Genomic DNA, 15778 nt, shown 5'->3' on the forward strand with positions numbered 1-15778 from the left:
CTTACCAATACAATGACATCATAGGGCCCCAGGACCCTGCGTGATGTGGGGGCCAGTCTTGTTCCTGGTAGCGAAAAGCCCCACATGCTTAGCAAGACTGGCCAATGATACAGTTGCCCACAAGAAAAGATCGACATGAAGTGACGCTATTCTGCTGGGTGGGTACCGGGAAGGGGGGACCAAGATGGCTTTCCTTTTTCTTCAAACACCACCGATGCTGAGGCTTTTTGCATCGCTACCGGGTTCTGTACTGTACTGCTGCAGAAACAGGAGGCGACCAACCTCGTCGGCCCACGTTTCTTTCATCACTTGGCGTCTAACCAACGCTTACTGAAGCAGGCACCCAGGATTTGGCGCGTCGATCGATGAGTTGATGGCCAAAAGTGGTACTGGTATGTACTGTGTGTATGTGGTCCAAATCGGTGAGGGGGGCCACGGGCATGCACATACGGGAGGGAACATTTGATCCTGTGCGTGGGAGAAGGGAGGCCCAACGCCCGACTTCCCGACTGCCCTAATAACCCCCCTTGACGCCTCTAAAGTATTACAGACTCCCACAACCAGCGCTAGGTCTATTTTGTGAGTCTGTATCACCTTGAACTACGGAAGCCTTTGCATCATCGTCTATCTCTGTGTGCCCTTGGCATTTCAGGTTAATATACATATTCGGCATTTCCCTTTTCTTGTCTGTCACTTACACACCATCTTCTTTTTGCTTGCCCACACCAACTCCGTGACTACCGTTACATTTATAGAACGCCCAGGACTTGGATCTTGTTTTTTTGCGCAAGAAGCTACGCCTTGCCAAGACCTACTACATACCAAGCTACCATACCTGTCTATTTTATTTACTTAGCTGCTGGCCAAGTCTGCCCCAGAATATACCCTGCGCACGCGCTACCATACCTCATTCCACACTCTGGAGCGCCTTTTGTTCCCCACCAACACTACTTACAGTAGTCAGTCTCAGTTGGCCTGAATCAAGACTATTGTCCTTGACAGCGCACCATGTCAAGTGGGCGTAGGCACTCTGTCTCGGGTGATCACTACTCACACAGGGGTAGATACAACTATGACTACGATAATGACAGCGCATACGCCTCAAGAGGGGAGGAGGATGATTACAACCCGTATGACCGAAGGAGGCGTGAATCAAGTCGCCGGGAGCCCATGAGCAGCGGACGCCGTTATTCACCAGAGCGACAGCAGCACCGACGTTCTCAAAGAGGAAGAAGCCAGCACGTGGATGACTACAACCCGAGAGACAAGTACTACCTCTCTGACGAGGAGGATATTGGCTTTAGGTCACAGTCTGCACAACCGCAAAGGACACCATGGGACGAATCGCCGAGGCGACGAAGCAGGGGAGACGAGGACGACTACTTTAGCAGACGGCGGCAGTCGACGGCGGCTAGCGGCAGGGACCACTCGTCACACCGGCACGATAGGTCCGGGTCTAGTAGGCCGCATCGCTGTGGCTCCCGTGATTACGATGCAGAGCACGACCGCCACGAATCAGACCGAAGGGGAAGCCGACGTGATGCTCCTCCAATGCTCCGCCGGCAGTCGAGCTCGGCTCCTCCACCCGCTAACCGTTCTACCTACCCACCATCCTCTGGAGGCAGGCGAGAACGCTCTAAATACCCACCGAGCACCACTGAAACGCGAAGTTACCCTCGTGGCAGGCACCGAAGCAGCAGCGATCGTGGAGATGGCGATCGCGGGAGGCGAAGCAGAAGCAATAATGAGAGCACAGCTGGCGGGCGCAGCAAGAGCAGAAGCAAAAAAGATAGCCCCTTTTCGGATGTGCCATGGTCACAAGCTGCCCGCTGCGCTCTAGAGGCAGGCACCATGGCTGCCCTACGCAGCTATGACTCCCCAGGTAACTGGATCGGGACTAAGGGCGCCCAGATCGCCACGGCTGCCGTGGGCGCTGCGCTCGTCGACGGAGTCATTGCAAATAAGAAGCCCAACCTCAGGGGTGGCAAGAGACATGCAGTCCTTCGACAAGTCACAAACACTGCGCTGGGCAACCTGATTATGAACCCTGCAGGTTCAATGGTTGAAAAGAAGGAGCCTGTGAACAAGACAAAGCATGCCATACACAATCGCATGCACCGTGGTGGTGGTGGCCGTCGGCGCTGAAGGCAAGGTGTTGTATCTTGTGTGGACAAACGATGGGAGGTTTCGATTATTCACCCGAACTAATATTTCTGTCAACGATTCACGACGATATTTTGAGCTGCATTTGGTATTGAGGGGGTAAATTGTTTAATTAGATCAAGGATTATTGGTCTCACTCGAGACAGGAAAAGTCTAGTCTAGATTTTCTCGGGTATTGTCAGCATATTTTCTATCGTGTAAGTGATGAGAACGTCGTGCATTCTAGTATCTACCGTACTTTACCTCACTTTGTTCCTCGAGTGATGAAAAGACATAAAAAAAACAACCTTGGTTTACGCTACGGGCTTCTGTTCTTGTAATTCGTGTTTTTCGCTCGAGCTTTATGCATGGAAAGAGACTAGAACTATCGAGTATGCAGCAGCTCGGTCTCAATGTTGTCGTTTTGATGCACATGCATTTACGATGTCTTGTCCTTTGTTCGGATGGCATCAGACACGAGGCATGTCCATGCAACACCCAAGTGATGTTTATGTTGTTTTGTTCTCTTTTTTATGTTCATTGTCAAGGAACGAGACCAGATGCCAAGGGCTGTGGCGTGATGCAAGGGATTCAGAAATATTGGACGACCCAGCTTTCGCCCACCCTTTTCCATCTACCCGAGGCCCTGTGAGCCTTAGTCTGTTCCCCAGTAATTTCCGTGGTCACATCCAGGAACCTCTTGGGACGGCGCTTGATTGGACGAGTAGCGCCATAGAAGAAAGACGGGCTGAGCCGCTAGAGCATCTGGGAAAGTCTGAGCACCACAGTTCAGATTTAGGGCTCCCGCTGAACATCAGCCGAAGAACAAGGATCACATCAGAGAAGCAATTGTGAGGATCAGTTGGAGAAAAGAAAGTAAAACTCAAGATTCTGCAACGAGTGATATATGGTACAATCATGAAAACAAACAATTAAAACCAAAAAAAATAATACCAGAAAATCCGATCTTGAAAAGGGTGTATGACGCAGCTTGTTTAGCCTAGACCTCTTAGCCTCGATCCTCGTATGGATGTCCCATGTTGCCCAGGAAATGGAAATGGAACAGACGTTCTTTTTTGGTATCTTAGCGGTGCATAAACCCCCATAGTGCTTTCATGGGTATGGCGAAGGAACAAGGGACGACTGGGCTGATTGGCTTTGAAACCATTGGTCTTGGACGGCTGGGTGACCTCGGGGAACTCGCCTTGGTAACAGTCGAATCTGTATAAGACGACTATGATATAGTAGCCAGTCGATCCTCATCAACCAAACCTCACCGTCACCCTCCCTCCTTTCTTTGTGCCAGCGCTCGGCCCTGTCCATCCCTCACTCCTCACTATCGTTGTGATATCACATTCTTTCCATTCACTCGCTTCTTACTGCTGCAGATTTTCTTTGCACCTCCTCTCGTTAAAAATCGATCACAACTTCTTGTGGGGACTGTCAATCACTTTTTTTTGGAGAATACATAACAGAGCCAGAGAAAAACAAGCGCTAAGAAAACACCTCTGGAACGCAAACATCATGAGGTCTCTAGCTGCCCTCGTTCTGCTTCCCCTCCTCGCCGAGGCTGCGGGAAGCGAAAATGTCAAGAGACAGCAGCAGTGCACAAACGACAGCTGCTATCGTGCTGTTTCCCCTGCCAGCCGTAGGCAAGACTGCCAGAACTTCATCGGCACGACAACGGTCACTGGGGATCTCACGTAAGTAGTAAATTAGATGAATGATGACGATGATCATGAAAACCATATTCTAACCTTTTGGAGGACAGCCTCGAGACCGCGTTTGTTACCATCGCTGTCACAGGCGTTGTGGACGAGTTTGCCACTGGTACTGTGGTTGTACCCGTCACCGCCCAGGAAACTCAACAAATAGTCAGTATATGAATGATGACACTCCTTTTCGAGGAGCTCATGGCTGACAATGGATGCTACAGACCAACACCTTTACGAGCTATGTCGCAACCGTGACTTCTACGGTATCTCAGGCAGCACCAACGGATGTCTCGCCGAATCTGGCTAAGAAAAGGTGGGCCAAGAGACAATGGGACTGGAGCTGGTGGTTGAACGGTGCCAAGATGCCCGGCGGATATCCCATGTACGCGGCGACATGCTGGGATACATCCCGTTACGTCAGCGCCTGCAACTGCGCCGGCGTCAACACGCAGACCGTGACGCTCCCAGGACCGGTGTCGACGACTACATTCACCGTCTTCTCTACGGGCTCATTCCAGACCAACGTCAACACCGTCGGTCAAAACACTGTGACGAATGTTGTTGGTACCAACGTTGCCACGCAGACCGTCAGCACAGTCGTCCAGGCCACGCAGACCGTGGTGGTTACTGAAACGGAGGGCGGCAACCCCCAGACGACTGGGTCCCCGAGCGGCTTGACTACCTCGGTCACTCCCTCCGTGAGCGAGGCTGCCAGCTCGACGTGGTCATCGTTCAGTGATTTCACCAGCTCGACGTGGTCCTCGTTCAGTGAAGCTGCCGGCTCGACGGTGATATCGAGCAACTCCACACAGCCTCCCATCACCCAACAGACACAGACAGTCATCGCCACCGTCACCGGTTCTCTTTCGGACCAGTCCAAGGCCACCCAGTCGCTTTCCAGCGCCATAGCCTCGGACTTCCCCACGTCCATCCTCACGGCCAACAGCACTTTTGCTACGTCCACCAAGACCGCGACAGCGACCCCAATCCCAACGGGCATCGCCAGGAGCTTCCACCTCAAGGTGCAAAGCGGACCCCTGGCCAACAGCTACCTCGTCCTGCAGGCCTGGAGGGACCTGGGCGCCGCCAACGGCGGCGAGGCGTACCTGATCACGTTCGCGGGCGGCAATAACGGAACCACGGCGGCGCCGTCGCTGTGGGCCATGGGCGGCGGTACCGACATGCCGGACACGAGCAGCTCGAGCATCTACGCCGTCGACGCCGCGGCCATGGGCAAGGTCATAGTTGCGACGGTGGGCATGAACTCGCGCCTCGCCGTCGCGGCCCCGGGAGCCGGCGCCGCCTACCTCGCGTCGGACCTGCTCCAGTGCGCCATCGATGCCTCCAACACGGTCACCTGCCAGGAGGCGGGTACCGCCGGTGCGCCGTACAACCAGCTCGGAAACTGCGGCGAGGACCTGGGCATCTTCAAGGGCTCCAACACGTGCGGTGGTGGCACATTGTTTGCGCTCACTGCAGAGTACGTGTAAAGAAAAAAAAAAAAAAAAAGGATCGGCACAACCGGACTATTTTTTTTTTTTTTGTTAGGTGCTGCAAAGGAGATAAGAGAGAGACATATCGATGTGGTGTGATTTATTCGGTCTTGGTTCGGTTGAAAGATTCCGGCGCAAGGGATACGGAGTTATTTTTTTTGGCGCTGAATAAGTTCGTTTTTGTTGGCGTTGAAGTCAGCCAACAACATTTGACTGGCTACGTCACTTGGCGATTCTGCTTTTTTTTTTACGTATAAAGTACTTTTTTTAAGGCCTGGGTAGATAACTTGCACTAATTTTAGATTAGAGAATAATAAAAAAAAACTAGTACGAAAAAAAAAAAAAAAAAAAACGTTCTAGACAAATTTGTCCCGGAGATTGACGATGATTTGATAAGATACATCCATTCTATCGGTTAGTGTACCGGTATTGGAACTACAACGTCTGCAAAACTGACAGGTGCTGATATATTGCGATCAACGGATGTAGTGGAGAAATGTGACCTTGGCCCACGCATCAGACGTAGTTTAGTGGAGCAGGGCTTTTTCCCAAGTTTCTTATTACGAAGTACGAAGGTATCGCCAATGCTACCTAGCAACTGGTAAAGTTGATTGAACTCCATTGCCATTTTTGTCAAGCCTGAGAATTTGCGCTGTTCACGCTGGGATTCCCTTCCCGAGATGGGTGCTTTACTAAACCATGAATATCGGCTAGTTCAAACTTTTGAGATTACGATTAGTAAACTATCTTATATAGGTACTTACTTACCTGAGCTAATTTCCTTTCGATACCTTGTCTGAAGTGACAGAGAACAACACCTAGGTAGGTAGGTAACTGAACATAATAGATATAACGGTATAGTGACAGCTCACTGTTAAAAATTGACGACCCTGAAAAGTCACCCTAACCGAGGGGTCTTTAGCACCAGGTTGATGGATCCCAACGCTACGGTACCACAATTTCTGGCCCCTTGGTCTCTTAAAACATTCCGGCATTTGACTACCTACTTCGTACAAAGTTATAATGCGCACCAAGATTTCTCTCCACATGGTTGCCAAGCGAACTCCCTCCTGCAGGCAAGTAGAGGCGTCCGTACAGGCATCTGCATGCAAGCAGAAGAACCCACGGCTACGGTAGTGTACACTACGCGACTGAAAGATGCCTGTTCGGAGTACTCCGTAGTAGTGGCGAGCCCACAGTCTCCTCCCTTGCAGTCTGCGAAAGTTCTCATTTTCGCATAATTCGGCAGCGAAACTTTGTTGCTTTTACCTGCACCATGTCAGTCAGCCAGTTTCTTCGGGCCAAGAAGCAATCACATCACACTCCGTACCTACTGCAAAGGGATACACCTCGCTCCACAACTACCACGTGGACGGTCTTCGAGATTCCGTAAAAAAAAAAAAAAAAGAGTACTGGATGGGGCTGGCCAACTGGGCTTGCAAGGCTGGTTAAGAAAAAACAAAAATAAAAAACCAGCGGACATCTCGCCCCCCATCTTCGTACCCATGTTGCCATGCCGTCCTACAACCTTTCAGCCGTTCTGCAGCTGAGTTGTCGCAGAGCTCTGCACCATATGACTACAAGGTCGCGTGCCGATTTCAAGCTCCCCTCGCGGCAGCAAACAAGGCATCACGGTCACAATGGCGCCTACTCTATGGGACGTTCCGAACTGGGGCCCTCCCACTGACATCGCTTGTTGGTCCATGTTCGCCATCATCTTCATCCTCGTTTCACTTCGCATATTCACCCGGACCTACTACGGCTCCCGAAGATCGTTCGGAGATCTGGGTTTGGACGACTGGATTACAATCACATGTGTCGTCTTTTTCTTTATAACCTGCGTCCTTCTTAGTATCTCGATACACTACGGAATCGGCACCCGAATACACGAAATCAAACCACCTCAAAACGTCAAGGAAGCTCTCAAGTGGAACATAATCTGCAGTCCAATCCTGATCTGGTGCTTCTCGCTGCCCAAATTTGCCGTCATCGCCATCCTGAAACGAATTCTGGATTACGGTCGAAAGACGTCTATCCTGTTCTGGGGCCTGGCCATCTCCTCCCAGATCTGCATATTGATCAGCTCGATCTGGTGGGTGATCCAATGCCGCCCGATAGCAAAAAACTGGGACCCGGATGTAGAGGGCGAGTGCGCCAGCATCAGCGTCCTTGGAGACCTTGGTTATGTCACATCAGCCTACTCGGCCATCCTCGACATATTCTTTGCCGTGTATCCGATCCCTTTCATCATGCGGCTGAACATGCAGTTGAAATCCCGCATAGTTTGCTCCATAGCCATGGGGCTCGGCATTCTTGCTTGCGCCATTTCAGTCTACAAACTCGCCAAATTTGGTGAGACGTTTGAAATGCTGGCTAAAGATCCAACGTGTAAGTGGCCCTGGCGTTTCTTTGACAAGTAAACCTCAATGCTGATACACCATCGCGACTTCAGACGCCGTTGCGGTTCTCAACCTACTCGGCATGGCAGAGGGTGCCGTGCTGATTATCTGCGCCTCGATCCCCTCCCTCGGCCCGCTTTACCGAGCTATCAAGCGTCGCCAGCACAGTACCCGTGGCACCTCAAAGGGCGAAAGCTTGAGCACCGGCAGAACAACCAGCGTCCTCCGAGCCAAAGGCAGCAACCCGACACTTTCCAGTCAAGACTGGGAGGCGTTCAGAGCGTTGCGTCTTGACGATCCAGAAAGAGGCAACGGTGGCCCTGGTCGCTTGCCACGAAGAAACAGTTCAGATGTTATACCGTTGATGCCGAGTCCTGGTTTACGCAGCCACAGTCACAGTACCTGTGGTCGTCGCGATCGCAGCTCCGAGAATATAAGGGGCGGAAGCTCTCCTGGCACCATATCGGTGCAGAAGACGGTGGATGTTACTGTATCTCGAGATGATATAGGTGATCCCGGCATCACGAAGCCTGGGAGGACATTATAATCATGTAACTATAGTTAAAATAAATAAAAAAAATGTAGATATAGAAGTAAACGTGCTTTGAGTAGGTATATAACGAAAACAAAATTCTCAAAGTGCCTATGTGGAAAGGACTGATCTTGAATAAGCCAATGACATTGTGACTAGCTTAGCTGAGCAATTCGTGATGTTGCTCAATGTGCACTGGGAGGTGATTCAAGGGGGGAGAACCCTTTGAATTTGCTCAGGATGAACCAGTGACCTTGAGTTAAAAGGGGGATAAGATAAAATATTTGACAACTAGACTCACTTTTTTTTGAACCTGTTCTGTCAGGGCCTAAAGAATGCGCCTATAGGCATTAATATACTATAAGTTACCTTGATTTCTTCCCTCAAGTACATAGTAGGAGGCAAGGTAAGGTTCCTTGCCTTGCTTGCAGCTTGCAAACAAGGGATGCCACTGGGGAAGGTGACCTCTGCGCCATCATCCCTGCATTTCTCCCCACAAGCCGACCAATGATAGTTCAATATATTGTCGCACAGACCACTCCGCATGGCGCCGCGAGGCAGGCCACGGCACACTAGAGCACTGAGCCTTGCGTTGCGGCCAGGACATCAAGGGAAGAAACCAACAACGCCAATCCGCCTTGTTCCCAAATTCGCTTCGCGTCCACCGAAGCCCCAGCAGCTTTTAACAACTACGATTCGACGACTGCAAACCACACCGAGCAGTCAGGTACAAACTTCACCAACACCGACGCGACACCCTCGCCCCAAACGAACGAATTGGTCTCATCAAACCTTCCATCTCGACAGCTTTCTCCTCCATGATGAATAGACCAGGTACGCAGAGCCCGAGGCTCTTCCCCCTCAGTCTTCAGTGCTCGACCTCAACCCCTCCCAAAGCACCACCTGCACAGCTGCCGCTGCATTCCTGGCTTCAGTCGCATGCCGTCACAACCAATTTTTCACCCATCCCATGGTAATGATCGACACCGACGAGAGGCAGCCTCATGTAGTCGTACCCATCATTCGCGATCTCGAACAGCGCTAGCCTCGTTCAAGATATGTGCAAGCCCGGCTCTTCTGAACTTTGGAGCCCCGCAAAGGGTTAAGGAAAATATATCGGGCCTATGAGCAGCAGTGAACTGGTCAACAAGCTGTTTGCAAGCTCCAACTGCAGCGTCGGGGACAGCCTTGTCTATTTCTCTGCCCGCGTTCGAGCTTGTTTGCTTGGTCCTGGCTCCCCTGCTTGTGTGCTTCATGATATCTTGTGCGAGTGCGCGCCTGCTGTTCGAGTCTGTTTGCGACGGAATGTTTGCTCTCCGTGGCACCTCAGAATATGCGCACCTGAAAGTCGGGCGAAGTCTATAGAAGCTAACCAAATGATATCAAGGCGCAGTACCCCCAAATCATCGCGGGATGCCAGCAGGCTTTGGTGGTCAACCGAAGCCACCGCAACAATCCGCACGAGCCGCTTCGAATCGGTTACCTAACGGAACAATGGGTGAGAACGATACTCCAGGCTGCCAGTGCCCCGCTCGATCCGTTGGGTGCTTTGGCGGGCAAGCAGTATACTGATTGTGGTGTTTGACACAGCTGGCAACGGCGCAGGGTGGGCGTTTGCAGGCGTCCCGATGGCAAGCGGTGGCCTGCAGAACCCTTCCAGGCAGTTGGGAGGCAACGTTAGTTTTGCGCAAAGCTTAAGCGGGTCGCAACCGGCGACACCGCTCGACCTTTCGTACGTACATGGTCTTTAGCTTTCCTCTCCAATTTTCCCATATTCTGGGAAACACTGGTGGCGCATATTTTCCGCATTATCAGCACCCATATCCAGCAGTTGCGCATGGTCGCATCATGCCTCACTCTTATGAGAGGCGCCCCGCCCGTCACCTCAGCGCGAGGCCGTATATCCCTTCCAAGTTGAGGCTTGTCGAAATGGCATCTTCGATGCAGTCAGAGCCGTGCGCAAAGGCCCTGCCTAACATGCCTTATTCGGATGTGGCTAAGGGGTATTGGAAGAACCTGTGTTGCTGTCCCTCTCCCATGACAAATATGGAGACTCTCTGCTCCTCAAAACATCATAATCACTTCTGGCTCAGTTCTGCATGACCTGATACTGACGTTCTTGACTGCAGTGAATTCCCCTCCCTGTCCGGTAACTCGCAACTTTCGAATCAATCACAATCCTCGATGTGGTCGACTGGTGGAGCGAGGAATCTGGGCGGCCCGGCTCCTATACAGCGCAACCAGCCCACGCCTCTATCTCAACAACCGAACCAACAAGAAGACATGTACACGCCGCCCTCACGTCTGCCAACCGACCAAGGATCATTTCGCTTTGGAAACCAGGCGAGCATTGGCCAGACGGCACAATCGCAACCAAATGCGGTTGACGACTTCCCCCCACTTAACAGGAACCCCAATGGAGAGATTGGTCGTGAGCGTGGCGGCCCAAGTCTCATGTCTAGCCTGGGGTTTGCCCCTCCCAGCGGCAATGGTACGGTCTCTGCACAGCAACCGAGCAGAGCTGCGAACGGTCTGCTGAATGCCCTTTCAGCAAACAGCAGATCGACGGAGACTCGATCTCCAGTTGGTAAGCTACTCCAGCGTGAAAAACATGCGCGATGATGGTCTCACATAACAAGTGCTGTCTACAACTCAACGATTCACTAACAAGGCTGGGGTTTCACATGCTAGATGCAAGAGGTATGAGTACAGATGAAGACTCCCGGCAGAAGGGACTGGCCTCGCAGAAGTCATCGCTGGATGGAATGGCAAACCAAAGTGAGGGCAGGCATCCAGGGACGATTGGAAACAGTGGACCCGCAGGCAAGGCCAAGGCCGAGGAGCCGGTGCCGTCTGTACCAGTTCAAGATCCATTGGCAGGGATGCCCGAGAGTGACAAATGGGGCATAAAAGGGCTTCGGTTTTTGATGAATGGATTCCCCGACTACAACGCTTTAGTCTCGGGCATCGACTACACCAACATGGGACTGGAGCAAGCTCTCCGCAATCCAGAGTAAGTCACGAAATCGACAATTTCTGAATCACCATATGATTTGCTCATCCGTCTTTGATCATTGAGATGGTGCTAACCAACGGAACAGGCCGATATCAGAACAAATTTACTCAGCTTTTGATGACACACCGCCAAGGCCCGCAATTCCCAAGTTCCGGTTGCCAGAATGCTACAAGGTCAACAATGTTCAGCCTATTGAGAATAAGATTCAGGGCTTCAACGAGGAGACGTTAATGTGGATTTTCTACTCGTGCCCGGGAGACCGTCAACAGCAACTGGCGGCTCTCGAGCTGTAAGTTGGCCCAATTATTGTGTAACAGAAAACCAAGCAGCTGACACTAGATTTATTACCTGCTAGCAACAACCGCAACTGGCGATGGCATAAGAAGTTGCAAGTATGGTTGACCAAGGATGAGCATATGATGCCTCAAGTTATCAGCCCAAACCACGAACGGGGATACTACCTCGTTTGGGATACGACACAATGGCGTAAAGATAGGGTATGAACATCTAATCTCCAAGGCTAGTGCAACCTTGGCGAACAGTTGGTAATTTGAAGCTAACCTTTTATATTGGTCATCAGCGCGAGCTGGCACTCGATTACGCCGACTTGGACACCAACCCTCTTGGCCTGACACTGGGGTCATAAAGGGTTGGGTTCGGCGGCTAGGTCAGATCTGTCGCTCGGGCAGGAGAAGAAGGATCATGCTGATGGCCGCGAGGAAAGCATCAGGACACCAAACACGTTTCCTGATGATTCCACAAAGCTATTGCTACAGCTAGGTCTTTGAGCAGTTTTGCTAGTGGACTGGTCGGATGATGTTTACCGATCTGCGCTGCTCAAGAATTACTGCATGTTAGTTTTGGTTGCTTTCGTCGCTTGCACGCCTTCGGTTTGCTACTGCGCTGGAGTTGAAACAAAAAGTGCCGACTAATAGTAACAATGCACAATTGACGCACGGGGCCGTGTTGGCTCTTGTTGTGATGCAACCTTGAAGTATTGTGAACAATCGTGAAGTGGAACCCTGTAGTGTGAGATTGATTTTCGTGTCTCAAGAGATACACGAAAATAAAAGTGTGCGACAGCTGCAAAAGAAAACCTATGCCGTGGTCAAAATACCTATTGTGAGGCTCAGGAACTCGCAACAAAATGATGGGAAGGAATTACAATGTAGGCTCCAGTGTTGCCCCACATTTCATGCATTCTTATCTCAACTCGTAGCTTTGGGCGGCGGCGCCACTCACTCATCAATCTAATGACGATTCAGGTTTGTAGCTCTGTCAAAAACCACCTCGGAACCCCAACCACCATCACCTTGGCATCGGCATTTGTTTGTTGGTCCCGTTTTCGGATATCGACCTGAAATCCCAACCCCGTACAGACCGAGCTACCTGTTGTGGTTGAATCTAGTTGAATTCGCTCGCCGTCTCAGCGAGACCAGTTCTGTCAGCACGCTTCGAAAACGGTCCGGTCCTACTGCCTGAGCAGCAGTAGTTGGGGGGGTTGCGCGAACACCGAATCGTAGTGCCAGTTCCTCAAGAAGCCACGCACACAAAACAACACCCCCCAAGTCCTCCCGACTTCCCTCCTTTTCCTCCGCAGATCACCGTCTTTTTTTCTTCTTCTTCTTCTTCTTCTTCTCCCTTTTTTCCTTTGTTTCCGACCACCATGGCGAACGAGGAGATCAACGTGCCCTCACTGGTCCTTGTGCTGGTGGTCTCGGGCCTCATCATCCGATACCTGTTCTTTTCGGCATCCACGGATGGTACTGCGGCAGGCGCCGGCGGAAGCGCGAGGGCGGCCGCAGGCCGTGGAGGCGACGTCAGGGCGCGCGAGGCCGCCGTCGAGAGGATACAGCAGATGTTCCCGCAGGTCGACCGGCGGACGATCCTTTGGGACCTGCAGCGGACGGGAGGGAATCTGACCGCCACCACGGATAGGATACTTGCCGGGAGACTAGAGACGGTAAGTTCGAGATAGGGAAATTGGGGAAAGAGGGGGGGAGCACGATGGAGCAAACAGTTGGGGAGAAGGGGCAGCTGACACAAGCGCTATTAATCGACATCTAGCCCCCGGTTACGTTCCAACCGCCGCCGCCCCCACCGAGCGCCACACCCACACCGGCTACGGGCTCATCCGCAGCCGCGGCCGCCAAGGCTGCCGACAAGCCCGCCCAGCCCGACCTGATTACGAGATACAAGCTGCAGGGCAAGCTTGAAAGCGCCTCAGCCCCAGCGGAGGAGGAGAAGAGCGCCAAGGGTGGCAAGGCGTGGAGCACAAGCCGGGATGAGAGGCAGGCGCTGTTGCAGAGGAGGAGAGACGAGATGATCCTGGCAGCCAGGAGGAAGATGGAGGCCAAGATTGCTGCGGAGAAGGAGGCGGCTGCAGCTGCCGGTGGCGCCGGTAGCTCTTAGAAGCTTAGGGGTGGAAGGGGGAGTTGGATGTCAATGTCATTCTGAGGAATGTGCATCTACGGCTGATTCACACAGATATGTTCTTTGCCACACCTCTCATGACTGGTCTAGCCTCAGAGTTTAGTCTACCAAGCAGCTATGAAAAAGTACATATTCGCCTATTTTTTTTAATAGCATATCTTTTCGAGGAAACTTAGTTGTCTCTACTATGAGGAATGGTGTTATGAATAGTATTCTGGATGGAGGCAGGCCTGGTCACGTTGGACCAAATCCACAGTAGGTACTTTATTTACGATTTATATGCCCTCTTGGTTTCGAGGATGGTCTGGTTTATTATGGTCCAATCTGACCGCAAAGTATCACATCATCCCCAAGCGGTTGCCAACTTATATTTGCCAGGCGCAAAGCGGCCTTGGGGTTGCCGCTCTCATCAACCTCTCGGGCCGGTGACACTACCACACCACCTTGACCCAGCCATGTTGGAGCAATAGTGACAATCACCGAATCAACAAGGTCCTTTTTATCCTTGTGACCCAACAGCGTATTGATGACATGACCTCCCCCCTCAACCATGACACTGCTTAGCCCTTCGTTCTGCAGTGTGGCCAGGATAGCGTTCCAGTCCAAGACCCCATCATCACCACCACCATACTTCAAGGAGATATACTTGCCCCCGTGCGCCTCGAGGAGATGCCTCTTCCGCTCATCAACGGTGGCGGCCGCCTCCGTGGTGGTGATGATATAGGGCGCGAGACCCCTACCTTGACCGGCCAGCTGCAGCACCTTGCTCCGGTCGTCGAAGCTCCAGCGGCAGCGAGGGTCCACGACGATGGGCCGGGGCTGAGACTCGGCGTCCCGGATCCGACAGTTCAGGCCAGGGTCGTCGGCGATCGCGGTGCCGGCGCCGACGAGGATGGCGTCGTGGCGACTGCGCAGAAAGTGCGTCATGGCCTTGGACTGCGGGCCCGACAGCGTGGTCCTGACCCCGGGAGCTAGCGACAGGGCCGAGTCGAGCGATGTCGCAAAGGTCAGGGTCACGAACGGACGTGTCGTTGCCCGGGGCCGTTGGCCATGTTGCTGCTCCCCTGGTGCAACTCCTCCTGCAGACGACGATGGGTTCTTTGGAGGGAGCCACGGCTCAAGCTTAGCGGCTTGGTCGGTGGGGAAAGTGAGCCACTCCGCCATGATTTTATATATGTCCTTGGGGGTTGGTGTCGTGGAGGGGTAAGTGCTGATCTTTTGTCGATGGTGTGGATCATTTCCATGCTACCCTTACCCCCTTCTCTCATGAGTAGCAACATCCAGCCTGGGTTTCTGTGCGTGCACTGACTTGATAGAGTGATACCAGTGTGGGGAGGTTAAATTCCCCGGAACGACCCGGTTGTTGACAGCCCCACCCCAGTTCCATCTCTACAATACTACGAACTATTAAGTAGCTACGTAGGTATTAGTACAGGTTAGTTGGTTGGTTGGTGAGGTAATTGTGTACGTAGGCGTCACGTTTTAAGTTTTGGTAAATTGGAACGAGGAAAAAAAAAAATATACAGCTAGAAAATGATAGAGGTATCAAAGATGGTATTGCAACTTTTTGCTGACAAGTCCCGGTCGCCGTTTAGAAATCCGTGTCAGGAAAAGTGTCAGAGTAAGGAAGAATCAACGGTCTGCAGCTTGCCTATGTCGAAAGTACACATCAGAATCGCGGCTTTTGAAAAGTCCGGGTGAGAGGTGAAAACTTCGTAACGAAGACTAAGCGCCTAGCGTTATCTGAGACGAATTGAGTCTGGGCTCGAGGCTAGCCGCAAGCTCCCTTGTTGACGCCTCAAAGTAAAGGAAGTACCATAGCTTGCACAGATACCAACAACAATTGCTTGGCTGGTTGATATCATACGATGTTGAAAGGTACGAACGAAGTATTATTTAATTTAGTAAAAAAAATAATAATACGACAATTGGCTTTGATTCAATTGAAGCCCATTTTCCAGTTGATTCTATGTGACTGACATGTGAAATTAAGCGTCTAGGCAAGCTCCCCCCATCTGGAAACAATATTTTACAAACGAGTCGCTTCT

At 51.8% G+C, this 15778-nt stretch overlaps 6 protein-coding genes across 6 annotated transcripts; 5 read left to right on the forward strand and 1 right to left on the reverse strand.

Annotated features, from left to right (window-relative positions):
- Nucleotides 1-1008: 1008 nt before the first annotated feature.
- PgNI_06716 (uncharacterized protein) lies at nucleotides 1009-2145 on the forward strand (the record flags this gene model as incomplete). The annotated part of the gene is made up of 1 exon (XM_031126736.1): nucleotides 1009-2145. One exon carries the CDS (start codon nucleotides 1009-1011, stop codon nucleotides 2143-2145), a length of 1137 nt encoding a protein of 378 aa, XP_030981039.1.
- Nucleotides 2146-3666: 1521 nt separating this feature from the next.
- On the forward strand, nucleotides 3667-5347 carry PgNI_06717 (uncharacterized protein; the record flags this gene model as incomplete). Its single annotated transcript, XM_031126737.1, has 3 exons — nucleotides 3667-3845; nucleotides 3914-4016; nucleotides 4079-5347. 3 exons carry the CDS (start codon nucleotides 3667-3669, stop codon nucleotides 5345-5347), a joined length of 1551 nt encoding a protein of 516 aa, XP_030981643.1.
- A 1643-nt stretch (nucleotides 5348-6990) lies between these two features.
- PgNI_06718 (uncharacterized protein) lies at nucleotides 6991-8296 on the forward strand (the record flags this gene model as incomplete). The annotated part of the gene is made up of 2 exons (XM_031126738.1): nucleotides 6991-7738; nucleotides 7803-8296. The coding sequence occupies 2 exons, from the start codon at nucleotides 6991-6993 to the stop codon at nucleotides 8294-8296; spliced, it is 1242 nt and encodes a 413-aa protein (XP_030981647.1).
- Nucleotides 8297-8918: 622 nt separating this feature from the next.
- PgNI_06719 (uncharacterized protein) lies at nucleotides 8919-12342 on the forward strand. The gene is made up of 8 exons (XM_031126739.1): nucleotides 8919-9115; nucleotides 9669-9779; nucleotides 9872-10013; nucleotides 10411-10868; nucleotides 10973-11294; nucleotides 11383-11586; nucleotides 11653-11794; nucleotides 11878-12342. Exons 1-8 carry the CDS (start codon nucleotides 9100-9102, stop codon nucleotides 11941-11943), a joined length of 1461 nt encoding a protein of 486 aa, XP_030981646.1. The 5' UTR covers nucleotides 8919-9099; the 3' UTR covers nucleotides 11944-12342.
- A 202-nt stretch (nucleotides 12343-12544) lies between these two features.
- PgNI_06720 (uncharacterized protein) lies at nucleotides 12545-13900 on the forward strand. Its single transcript, XM_031126740.1, has 2 exons — nucleotides 12545-13260; nucleotides 13365-13900. Exons 1-2 carry the CDS (start codon nucleotides 12964-12966, stop codon nucleotides 13707-13709), a joined length of 642 nt encoding a protein of 213 aa, XP_030981153.1. The 5' UTR covers nucleotides 12545-12963; the 3' UTR covers nucleotides 13710-13900.
- Nucleotides 13901-14042: 142 nt separating this feature from the next.
- PgNI_06721 (uncharacterized protein) lies at nucleotides 14043-14894 on the reverse strand (the record flags this gene model as incomplete). The annotated part of the gene is made up of 1 exon (XM_031126741.1): nucleotides 14043-14894. The coding sequence occupies one exon, from the start codon at nucleotides 14892-14894 to the stop codon at nucleotides 14043-14045; it is 852 nt and encodes a 283-aa protein (XP_030981156.1).
- Between the last annotated feature and the right edge of the window lie 884 nt (nucleotides 14895-15778).

Source organism: Pyricularia grisea, assembly GCF_004355905.1.
Source record: "Pyricularia grisea strain NI907 chromosome Unknown Pyricularia_grisea_NI907_Scaffold_4, whole genome shotgun sequence".
In the NCBI taxonomy this organism is placed as follows: Eukaryota; Fungi; Ascomycota; class Sordariomycetes; order Magnaporthales; family Pyriculariaceae; genus Pyricularia; species Pyricularia grisea.

Excerpts from the sequence above, each read along its gene's own strand:
- PgNI_06719 (XM_031126739.1), top strand. Across the intron at positions 10,014-10,410 it reads GCGACACCGCTCGACCTTTC|TGAATTCCCCTCCCTGTCCG; the intron begins GTACGTACATGG and ends TCTTGACTGCAG. Across the intron at positions 11,587-11,652 it reads CAACTGGCGGCTCTCGAGCT|CAACAACCGCAACTGGCGAT; the intron begins GTAAGTTGGCCC and ends ATTACCTGCTAG.
- PgNI_06720 (XM_031126740.1), top strand. The coding sequence starts at position 12,964 with ATGGCGAACGAGGAGATCAACGTGCCCTCACTGGTCCTTGTGCTGGTG. Across the intron at positions 13,261-13,364 it reads TTGCCGGGAGACTAGAGACG|CCCCCGGTTACGTTCCAACC; the intron begins GTAAGTTCGAGA and ends ATCGACATCTAG.